Source organism: Xyrauchen texanus, chromosome 22 (assembly GCF_025860055.1).
Source record: "Xyrauchen texanus isolate HMW12.3.18 chromosome 22, RBS_HiC_50CHRs, whole genome shotgun sequence".
Lineage (NCBI taxonomy): Eukaryota > Metazoa > Chordata > Actinopteri > Cypriniformes > Catostomidae > Xyrauchen > Xyrauchen texanus.
Window position 1 is genome coordinate 29,353,406 of NC_068297.1, and position 12,565 is coordinate 29,365,970.

General features: G+C 34.6%; 1 protein-coding gene across 1 annotated transcript in view; it reads left to right on the forward strand.

The window, feature by feature from the left end:
- The window catches only part of LOC127662193 (inositol-tetrakisphosphate 1-kinase-like), a 74,446-nt gene extending 63,886 nt beyond the window's left edge, over window positions 1–10,560 (forward strand). Inside the window, exons 8-11 of the mRNA XM_052153284.1 lie at window positions 1,144–1,309; window positions 4,046–4,113; window positions 5,478–5,640; window positions 7,546–10,560. Of these exons, the coding sequence (XP_052009244.1) occupies window positions 1,144–1,309; window positions 4,046–4,113; window positions 5,478–5,640; window positions 7,546–7,865 (717 nt within the window). The 3' untranslated portion in view covers window positions 7,866–10,560. The remainder of the gene's footprint in view (window positions 1–1,143; window positions 1,310–4,045; window positions 4,114–5,477; window positions 5,641–7,545) is intronic.
- Window positions 10,561–12,565: the final 2,005 nt, after the last annotated feature.

Genomic DNA, 12,565 nt, shown 5'->3' on the forward strand with positions numbered 1-12,565 from the left:
AAATTAGTTTCTACTATGCCAAAAGAACCCGGGAGTGCCGCCGACTAGTGTTTGTTTGTATATTCATTGCCTAAAAATGCTGTTATGGTAAGCAGCTCAGTAGGTTTTGTACTGTAACAGAGCTAAACTGTCCTTCAATTCAAAGGCAAAATGCAGTAACTACACATTTTGCTGTAATTGAGTGTTATGACTGAAATCAGCTTGCTTGGACTATCTGTCCCGTAAAAGAGGTTTCACTGTTTTGGCCAAGGTACCCACAGTCTCAGGAAATATGAAATTGTGATTTCTACATCTGGAATAGTAATGGAAATGTAATCAAATCAAGTCAGGAAAATTTCTGTAATGAATACATTTTTCTAGTTATGCTCTGCTCTGAAATATTTCATTAGCTGTACTGTATATTTTCCATATGTAGAGTAAATCTTGCTTGCTTCATGATGTCTGATTAGTGAGTGAAACGTTCTTTTATATTGGCTCTTGACAGTTAAATGGTTGAACTGGTTCACAAATTGTTCTGAATGACTCATTAGCAAATTGTTATTTTAATAATAATTTAAAATCACAAACGACTGGAAAAGTCATGGAAATTCCTTGGGGGGAGATTGGGAAGATTGGTTTGTGTAGTAACTGCATTTTAGCTTTGTAGAGCAATATGATCTTATAAAGTCGTGCCAAATGACTTGCTTTAATATCAGGAAAATCTGGGATTCTCACAAAACCTGTCAAGAAAATGTCCTGGTCCTATTTTACTCAATAAAAAGAAGAATTCATTTTTTTATAGTTTGCATATAGAGAATCAAGCCTGCTTTTAGGGCCATTCAATTTTTTTTTTACATAAGTTTAATCAATTATACCCCCTCTCATGTGATCTCATTACTGTAGTGCGGGAAAACATTTATATATTATTTAAATAGTAAAGTGTTTTGTTTTTTTTACATTATAGTAGTACTATCTAGGTCTTGCCTTACTTTATGCAACATATAATATAATATAATATAATATAATATATATATATTTTTTTTTTTATTCGTGGTTAACCTGGTTGACCTGGGCTTTTTCTTGACAGGTTTAATGAGAATTGCACAAATAGATACCGTCAATTAAGTTTTGTGCACTTGAATAGATCTTTTTCTCACTCTGCAGATGGCTATAATCTTCAGTGCCGAGGACCTAAAGGACGTGAAGCCTCCGTGTGTCATTCAGAGTTTTATAAACCACAATGCTGTGCTGTATAAAGTGTTTGTGGTGGGGGAGTCACACACTGTGGTGGAGAGACCATCTCTTAAGAACTTCCCATGTGGACCGTCCGGTAAATCTTCAGTATGCTCTTCAACTCTTGACAAGTGTTATTTCAATGAAAAGGCTCTGCTGTGTTTCACCACGAATGGACAGTTTGGTATGTTTGTCATGGTTTACATTGGGAGACCATCCTGCTGTATTACCCAGATCTCTTTGCATAGCTGCATTTGCAATGACAATAGTGGGTAACATTTCGCTGTTACCAAGTCAGCAAAAGTGCTTACTCAAGTCGGGTTTCCACCGTAGACTGTTGTAAAAGATGGGCAGTTTGCATATGCTGATATATTAGTCTATGCAAACCAGTTATGCCTACTGGATGAGTAACCTGTTAATGTAATGCAAATTTAGAAGGTCAGTTCTGTGCCTGAACTCATGCTGAACTTGGCAAACTACAAGTACACATTCGGTTTGAAATGCAAATACACTGGCACCTTGTGTTACTTGCATGTAAATATACCTGTTAAAGTTAGTGAAACAAAGTAAAGTGAACAGCACAGTGTTTCTAAAGACAGAGCTTGAGAGAGCATGAGGGAAATCCTTGAACAGATTTGCCTTCTTGATCAGGTGGCTGATCAGTGTTGGGGAGTAACTAACTAAAAGTAGCAATACTACTAACTTGAATACAGTTTTTTAGTAATGTGACAGTAGCTTAGCTGCTTTTAAAGTATTGTAACGTTTTCATTAACAAGCATCTAAATGAACTGATTTAACAAAATGGTTTACTGATTTAAGTCCCTGGGGCTATTTTCATGACCTCTCTAGAACGTTCTATGACCGCATTAACCATGTGCTGTGACTTATACAATTTTTGTGACCACCGATTTTTAAGTGCAATTTTCGTGTCAGTGCAAAGGACAAGTGGGCGTGGGTGGGAGTGCTTGCACTGCCTGTAGGCTGTATGCGTGGAAACTGTAGGTGTATTGTATGTTAATGAAGTGGCGCAATCCACAATTTGCTATTTTTCTAAGAAATCACTATATATTTATTTTAATAATAGCCATAATTTGTCTATCAGTAGATAAATATGAATAATAATAATAATGTTTTTTTTCTATGGCCCCTTTCCAAAACGGAAGTAAAAAGGTAAAGTAGGCGTTGTTGTGGACGCTGTCTACCACAGTGTGACATCATTATAGCCACGTTTACATGCAACCAAATTATCTTTTTATAATCTGATTGATCACTCAATCAGATTGAAAAGCCTTTAAGTAAACACAAAATGGTCCGATTTAATTACAGTTTTTGGTGCCATTCTCACTTTCTCATCCTTTCTCCACTTCAGAACACAACGGCTGACGCTTTTGTTCAGAATACATGTAATGCACATGTAAACGGATATTTGTATTGGATTGCAAAAATTTGGGGACATATAAACAGTACATCAGACATCTGCAATCGGATTGAATTTATTCGGATTGGTGAAAATTTGTGCATGTAAACATTGGCAATGTGGAGGAAGTAGAGAATGAGTCATTTCTTTTTGCAGTGAGGAGGAAGTTTTGAGTTCTGAAACTTACAGTATGTTTTTATAGTACAATGAACTCTTATATGTTAAAAGATCAAGGAACATTTGATTCCTAATTTTGTTACCCCTTAAAGGAACAGTGCTCGTAAAAATAGGGCTCCCTGTGTGCTGTTTTAGGTCTTTTTTATATTGAAATATTTCAAGCTGCTGATAATATGCTAAATATATACGGGTACTCTAACAATGCTGAAAAATTACACGCTGCAGTTCATCACTTTGTTTTTGACTCCGTTATAATGGTATGTGTTCTAGTTCTTTAGTTATTAGTATTAATTTACATAACTTCAATAACTTATTACATTATTTTAAATAGTATTTAATTTACATTTACCTGTTCAAGTAATTGCTCTCATTCTATTTGAGATTCTTCATTCATTCATTCATTCATTCAGTCAAAAACCCTTGTTGTGGCTGAAAAGTATTATTAATTATATTATGTGATAGAATTCACATAGAATATATATTTTATATATTCAAAATACTGTAAATAGCCCCTTAAATAGCTTGGCTTTTTTTTTTTTTTTTTTTAAGAACCAAACTCACCCCTTTAAGTGGACCAAAAAAGTGAACAGATGGATTTTTTAAGTCAAATTTTGTTTTGTGCATTTACTCAGTCCCTGGCCCTAAAAATGAGCTCCGATCTCATCGAGTCTTGGGTTCGTTTGGAACATTCATAAGCAAGCCAGATTTCTTGCAAACTGCTGTCAAACCCCTGAAATTAGTCAGATATCCTTAAATTCTGGTTCTGCAAATAGACTTTGAAATAAATTTGTTAAAACCTTTTAAGAGATTTGATGGCATTTTTCATGTTCCATAAACATATTTAGATGCTATCCAAGTTTAGAGGAATGCTCTTGAGTTCAGAGGTTTGAAAATAAATGATACTTGAGGATTAATAGATGTGCACCATAAATATTCACTATGGCTAATTCTTCACCGCCATTTGAGTGGGAGCTCATAAATCTCAGCATCCTTTTGGCACTGGATTTTTGTTTTTCTCCTCTTCCTCTCTGTGTGTCTCTCTCTCTTCTCACTTGATCTCTCTCTCTTCTTCCCCCTCTCTGCCTGGCACTCCTAAAGGCCGTTGAATCGCTGAACTCCAACCAACACAGGCCTCTGCTGCTTTCTAGTGGCTTCCTGCACACTTGCACTTTCACTCTTATTTTACTGACTTACTGAAGTGTTTTGTTTGTCATATTAATTTGTATTTTCCCTTTCCAGACAGAAAAGCAATTTTCTTCAACAGCCACAATGTGTCCAAGCCAGAGTCATCGTCTGACCTCACATCTGTAAGTTAACATCTAGTTTAGAGTAAATATTCTCTAGTCCAGTGGTTCTTTACTGGTTTTGCTTCAGGGCCCAGGTTTTACTATGGGCATAATGTGACGACCCAAAGCAGCACCAGCATTGTGTATCATGCAAATGTATCATAACATTTCTTTATATTTGCAACAAAAGGCCATGACATTGTTTGTTAAAGGTGCAATCAGTATTTTGTGCTTTTTGCTCAATTTTGAAACGAAAAGAAATCCTTTTTTATTTTTTAAATGTAAACTCTCATTGCGTGACGACTCTACACACACATCAGTCTTGTAGAGAAAAAACTGCTTTATTCTACAAATGGTGTGGGCGCACATTCATGAGCGTCTCCGTGTTGAGATCTCATGACCAGCTGACTATTACTCTCTTGAGCTCAATAATCCCCTGTATTGGACATTTTTACTCACGGGATAAATCAATCAATCATGGCATTTTGACATCAGAAACTGAGAACTTCTGTTTTTGCTTGATGCATCTACACCTCTAGGTGTCAGTGTAACATAAATAACACAAATTTGACTGACTGTGCATTAGAAAACGATTAATATTTCTTGAGTACCGTGAGTAGATTTACTCATGCTTTTTGAGAAAGAGGACATATAACGCATTTGTGTGTGTGTGTGTGTGTGTGTGCATATATATATATATATATATATATATATATATATATATATATATATATATATATATATATACACACACACACACACACACACACACACACACACACACACACACACACACAGATATGTCATTTAATATATGCAATTTCAATACATTATATTTGTTGATGGAATACATGGAATTTGCATATTTTTGAAATGCTAAATTGTGACAAATGGTGAGAAATTTATGATAAAAGATTTAAATTTCCATAATTTCCAAAGTTAGAAGGTCTCCTCTATAATTATTATTAATAATTATTATTATTCTCTTATTATGTATGGAAGCAAAATGGGCATTATAATTATATTACCAAATTAATATTGAATTTTTGCCATAATACTTTAGACTTTGGACACTCATCCTTTGAAATCAATAGCAAAAAGATATGGGAAGATTTTTCTTTTCCCTTTTAAAAGCCTATTTATTTTGCTATCCAAACTTTTCTAAATTATATGGTTTGTATTATATTATTTGCATTTTGCATTGTTTCAATGCTGTCCAGACCTGTGACCCACCAGTTGAGAACCACTGTGCTGGTCTAGACATTTTTACAGCAGCAAATTTGATTTACAAATCTGTAGAACAGGAACTTGTGGATGCATATTGCAAGTGATGCATTTGTTCTTTTTTTATTCAATTTTTGCTCTCTTATTCACACCTTTGTTAGAGAGATAATGTAGAAGGTGTCTCCCAGCCACCCAATGACGATGTCATCAGGGAGCTTTGTAAATCCCTGCGGGAATCTCTCGGGGTTTCGCTCTTTGGCATCGACGTCATCATTAACAACCAGACGGGACAACACGCAGTCATTGACATCAATGCATTCCCTGGTGTGTATTTGCTTTGTAGCAAACTATTAAGCAACTCTCCCATGTTAGTTTAAAAGTTAATAAATTGTTTTAAAAGGTTAATGGAGAACTTTACATAGTTTTCTTACTGTTCATATTAAATTGATATGGTGTTATCTGGCCTGGATGTAGTAGCCTGCTTACACATTTAGGAAGATTTTTTGTCAAGGTTTGATTGTCCCCCACTGAATAATGGAGATTTTTTTTTATAATGAATGTACATTCAACCAGTTATTGCAAAATAAACACAGACATGGTGATCAGAACACGATAGAGATAATTAACGAATGTCTGACTGTTCATTTTTTATCTTATCACAAGACTTCTTACCAAATAAATAAATGCACTTGAAGCACTGATTTGAGTTTGTTATTTTATTAGCTTACTTGTAGAGATCGAACAGGGATCCGAGAATCAGGAAATAAGGCTCACAAATACCCGGATGAGCGGTCTGATACGTGGATGTGCGGTTGTTACTGAGAAATATTTGGCCGCTAGATGGCGCCATTGACCAATCAGAATCAAATATTCCAGAAAGCCCATGCAATAATCATTTTTATCTCACACTGCAAAAAGTGCCATAAATAGCTAATATCCAACAAAAATATCCAAGTAGAAAAACTATTTACAAATGTGTAAAAATATTGTGACCTAGATATTGGTTTTAAAACCCTCCAAAATGACAATAAACTTAACTCAAGTCTTAGTCAACATCCCACCCTCACAGGTTTTTATTTGAAGGAATACTGAATTTTATATTTTAATTTTAAAACATGAAAAGTATATAAACATGAATTAAATAATAAAACCATTGTGAATGATATAATTCTTGAAGATAAAGATATAAACGGGATACCTTTTCTTGGAAGAAAACCATTGAAACCAATAGGCGTCATTTTGACCCTCTTTATGCATTCATGTAGGTTTTATTGAGTCATGCATTCTAGGGTTAATTAGAGAATATTATGAAAAATGTAATGTATAAAACACTAATCATCATCATCATCATCATCATCATTGACATACAAATTATATCATTGTTAACACGTAAAAATTAAATTCAAACTTGTTATTTTCCACTCCCATGATGCAGCACAAACAGTATACAAATAATTAATAAAAGTCCTTATTGGGTTCTATAAACAGTTTCAGCAAGTTGTCCAGTTTTAATGTCAACAGTTCTTTGATTACATACTGTACTTGAACTTTAGACTCAGGTGGCCTGTCTGATTCATGTGCTATAGTGAGACTGTTTAATACACTGGCCGCACCTGCCATTTTAACTGTCCTTTAAAGGAATAGTTTCACAAAAAATTAAACTTTCTTATCATTTACTCACCCTCGTGCCATGCCAGATGTTTGACTTATTTCTGCTAAACACAAATTAAGATTTTTAGAAATAAATATCAACTCTGTTGGTCCATACAATGCAAGTGAATGGGGACCAGAACTTTAATGCTCCAAAAGCATATAAAGGAAACATAAAAGTAATCCATACAACTTCAGTGGTTAAATCCTTTTCTTCAGAAGTGATATGATCGGTATTGGTGAGAAACATATTTTCTCTAGGTCAATATTTAAGTGCTTTTTTACTATAAATCTCCACCTTTGACCAGCCCGACAAGTAGGTGGCGATATGCACGAAGAATGTGAATCGCCCAAAAAACGAATGAAGAAGAATGTGGTTGTGAAAGTGGAGATTTATAGTAAAAAAAGGGCTTAAATATTGATCTGTTGATTCGACAAGAAAAAATGTAAGCTGGGGCTTGATTGTGTCCGTCGAGATTTGCATTGGGAAATATGTCCGTTCCTTAACAGAATAAAGCCAAACCTAAATGCAGGTTTTTTGTTTGCTGGTATTTTAGACATGATCTCCTCTCTCTTCAGGATATGAGGGTGTTCCTGAGTTCTTTAATGACCTCCTCAACCACATCATCAGCATCCTCCAAGACCACTCCTCCAATGACTCCACGGCTCCAACCCCCTCCTGCCAGCTTATAGCTTTAGGTACAGGAGAGTGTAGCTGCTCCCCCTCCCAGGAGTGCTGTAGCATGCTGGGCAAGGAGCCGGACAGCAGCCCCTGGATCGTGGAGGGGGATGGTGGTCTGAAGGGGCAGCGTCAGAGACTGGGTTGCAACACGGCCATGTCCCCCAACTTCCAACAGCACTGCGTGTCCACGATAGCCACTAAGGCCTCGTCACAATGACTGCGTCTCCCCTGAACAAATTGTGAAAAGTGAATAATATACAATAACAATAATAACTATTATACTGATAATATATCTGTAATCAAAAATAAACTATACTGGGAATAATCATAATGATGTTGATAAAGGGCATTGGATTATTTCTCCTATGCCTTTTGTATATGTATTTTGTTCTTTTCAGTCTAATAACTCACAGTACTGTAATGTGAACTTTTGGGAACTCAATATTAATTAGCTAAATTTTAAAATCTGTTTTATTGGTTAGTGAACACACTATACAGCTCGAAGAAGGTTCTCTTGTGAAGTACTCTTACGTTGTGATGGGAAAGGCTAAATTAAAGGATTAGTTCACCCAAAAATGAAAATTCTCTCGTCATCTACCCTCATATCATCCCAGATGTGTTTGACTTTCTTCTGCAAACACAAATGAAAAATGTTTTATATCTCAGCTCTGTAGGTTCATACAATTCAAGTGAATGGTGACAAATAAACATCTCAAGTGTTTAAAACCATGCCTTCAGAAGTGATATGATAGGTGTGGGTGAGAAACAGATCAAAATTTAAGTCCTTTTTTACTATAAATTTCCACTTTTACATCTTTCATCATTTTTAGGTTTTGCCGATTCGCATTCTTCGTGCAAATCACCTCCTACTAGGTGGGAAGAATTTATAGTAAAAAAAACAAAAAGACTTCAATATAGATCTGTTTCTCACCCACACCTAACCATATCACTTCTGAAGACATGGATTAAACCACAGAAGTTGTATGGATTACTTTTATGCTGCTTTTATATGCTTTTTTGAGCTTCAACGTTATGACCACCATTCACTTGCATTGTGAGGACCTACAGAGCTGAAATATTCTTCTAGAAATCTTGATATATGTTCTGCAAAAGAAATAAAGTCATACACATCTGGGGTGGCATGAGGGTGAGTAAATGATGAGAGAATGAGAAAAATTGTTTTTGCTCAACAGTGCAAATTACACGCAGTCATACCTCCAAAACGTGAGTTTTTTAATAATTTATAAACTTAAGCTACATGAAAACTATGACTAGAAATATCAACCCCGTTAACCAGTTAGGAACCAGCTTGTGTTCATAACTCATTTCTGAGGTATATATGGGTCTCATTTTTGTTAGAGTACAAAATAGCCAAGTCTTTCTCTGTGACCATTTCTCATAAATCAAAAACCACTAGTCTAAAAACCCATTAGATATTCTTGAGGAAATCCATGGCTCGAAAATGAATTCCAGTCAAGGATCATTTATGCTTTGATAGTATTATGAAAGTCGACTTACCAACAGAGGCTAATACTCTGTTATTCGTCAGTGTCAAGTTTTGTTGGACCGTTGCAAGAGGATATTATAACATTCCCTGTGTGTACAGACTGTATGTGTGCGTAATACTTTTTTAGCAGACAGTACTTTAAAAGTTCAAATGTTTTGTATATGATTCAGCAAGTGATTTTTGTGACTACACCGTATGCTTCAGATTAGTACACACCCTTGAACTATATGAACAAACAGTATAAGATGGATCTTAATGTATGTATTGAGAGAATTGCTTTGTTTCTAATTGCACAGAAGGAAACATCCAAAGGGTTAAACGCTTTGCTAAGTTACCATTTCTGAATTCGAAAGAAAATTAACATAGATTTTTACTATTTTGTTTATAATTGCTAACCTGATGAGAAATGACTAATGAATGCAAAGGATTTAAGTTTTATGCAGACAAGCTATTAGCCATGAAATGATTGTGTTAGGTTGCAAACATCTAAAGAGTGACACAGTTAGCAGTAATTAAAGCAATGCAGTGAATCAATTAGCTGCAATTTGTTCAAATTAATTAAATTAATTACTCAGTTACGTGATTTAGGATTGTTGAATGCTGCAGCTTTTTGAGTCATTTCTGGAAGTGCGCATATATTGTGATTGAAATTTACAACAACAACAAAAAAAGAAAAAATGTATAACCCCAGTTTGAAAGGGCATTTCTTTTCAAAAGCCTTAGACTTTCCACAGCAGTTCAGTTTTGTGTAATTACTGTATGAAGAACGGTTATCTATTTTGAGTTTGCCACTTTGATTACTCCTACACATGGAGATGGATGTATTTGATGACCAACAGCAAGCAGCTTGTTTTTGTTCACTGTGCGAGGAATGAATGTTGACACATTTCACATATAATGTCTTGATGTGGTAAACTGGAGCAGTGTTAATGGGGTGCTGCCATAATCTGCTCTCAAACTATTCAGTTTTATATGAAGTGAATGCATTTAGTGCCGCTCCCTCAGCCTAGAGCACCTTATGTTGATTGTTGTTTTTCTTGTCCTGAAGGGGTCCATTTTTATTATGTAACATATTTAAAATATTAATATTTTCATAGGTATATCAAACTGTTTAAAAAAACTTTTCTATCTCCTTCCACTGCTATAAAATACAAATTAAACGGTCACTGTTTAGATGCCATTGAACTTAAACCATTTTGACATCCATATATTTTTTTCCCCTGCCATGACATGGGTACTTGTATCAGGTGAGTTAGAAAAGGTGTACATGACTAATGGGGAGTGTGTTCAGATTAAGGATGTTTTGTATCATCTGAAAATTCAATTGAATGATGATCTTAAACATTACCTTTTGTCTCTGTACTTTTGCCTTCATTGTGCTACCAAATAGAGAAAAAAACTGTTCACCTAAATTCTCTGCCTCTATACCTTCTTTCTTTTGATATTCACAAGCTTTTTTTGGAGTCATATTGTATAGCCAACATACATACATAGGCTTTGCGTACTACAGAACAGACCATATTACCGAAACTTCCTATAATAAGTTTTGACACTCATGTTGTTTTGAGAAACTGCACCCTCCTTTTGTTCTTTGGGTCACATTTAAATTGCATAAATTCTTGATTAGAGTACAAGGGCAGTAAAGAACCCCCCTTAACATAAATCGGTTTTATTGTGGTCCCAAAGTGTATAATGATTAGGGGTGAAATTATATATTATGAAAATTAATGAGTAATATAATATTTAAAGAATTGTATTTTAATCACTTTTGGCATTTTATAATGTCTCAACTATAGTACAACTATTTCTGATTCTACTTGTAGAAGTTACAATTTAGTACATGCCCATTTCCCAAATGAATCTATATTGCTATCTCTATTTTTAGAGGAAAGAATACAATCTGAGGGAAAGATACTGCTGCAGAACCCAGTAAAAGAATTTGGGAATCTTAAGAGCAGTAAGGGGCTAAATTTGAGAAAATTGTCACATTTGATTCATACAAAATCAATGGACAAAAAACAAATACAACTATTTAAAGCTGTATAACATCCAGAAAGTCTGAAGGTGAAAGGTCACAACTGGTTCTTCCCACACAGGGCCAAATTGACCTGTTAAGACAATGCAAGGAAGAATTTGTTGTAAATTGTTATTTCACTTAAACAATTACATACAAATATTATTAAAATTTTGTTTGTTTTGATGGTCTCAACAAAGTCACAGCATTTGGTTCCAAAAACTATGCGGTGTTTATAGCATATTCTTTACCTGTCCCAGGACAAAAATGAGCCTAAAACTATATGAGGATTAAGTTAAGATCTGAGTGAATATCACCATAATTACTAAACAGATAAAATAGGATTAACATAGGACACCCAATATTTTCATTTAACACCAAATTGTTGTTTTTATTATTTATTGTTTTCTTAGCAGATTCAAATACAGTAGTTGGTCTATTACTAATTCTGAAACGTTGTTCACAGCCTTGACACACACTCTTCTATATTGAACATGTTGTACAAATGAGTTAGTGGTGCTTGATAAAGGTAGGTGTTGTGAAATTTTGAATAAAAAAAATGCCGAAAATTTACTTTGGTAAATATATCATATTTCGATATACGATTATTGCCCTGTGGACGATGAAATTGGTGAATAAAATCTCATAGTTTTACTTCTTGACTTAGCCCAGTATGTATCCACCCAGAACTCCCTAGCAACTGCATAGAAACTAGAGGTCAACCGATTGTGGATTTTCCCAATACCGATAACAAAGGTGGTGGAAAAGGCAGATAACAATTAACCAGCCAATAGTTTATAAAATCGATTTATGAAATGTCAAAAAATGTGCTAGTCTTTTCTTACTATGGCAAGCACAGGTACAGAGGCTACAAGAATTAATAAAATCCTAGATGCTGTTTATTGTTCAACCAAAACTCCAATATTAGGACAAATTAAGATGTGGTGAAGAATGTGGCCCTTTTAACTGTGAACAAGCCCATAACAAACATGGGACTCTTCTTTAGAAATGACAGACACTTGACTCCATTAAAATGCTCTATGGTTAAGTATTCAAGTATTCACTAAATTATGCTTTTATAGCCTATTTATTCACCCAATTAAGATTTTTACATACACACTGGCGGCCAAACGTTGGGAAACATTTATAGATTTTGCTGTTTCTGATAGAAATTGGTACTTTTATTCACCAAAGTAGCATTCAACTGATGTAAAAAAATAGCATCATCACTATTTGGAAAAAGTCATTTTTTTATAAAATCTAGACAGCAGCCATCACTCCAACACCTTATCCTTGAGTAATCAGCTAAATTGCTAATTAGGTTCTAGAAAATCACTTGCCATCATATCAAACACAGTTGAAAGCTATTTGGTTTGTTAAATTAAGCTTAACATTG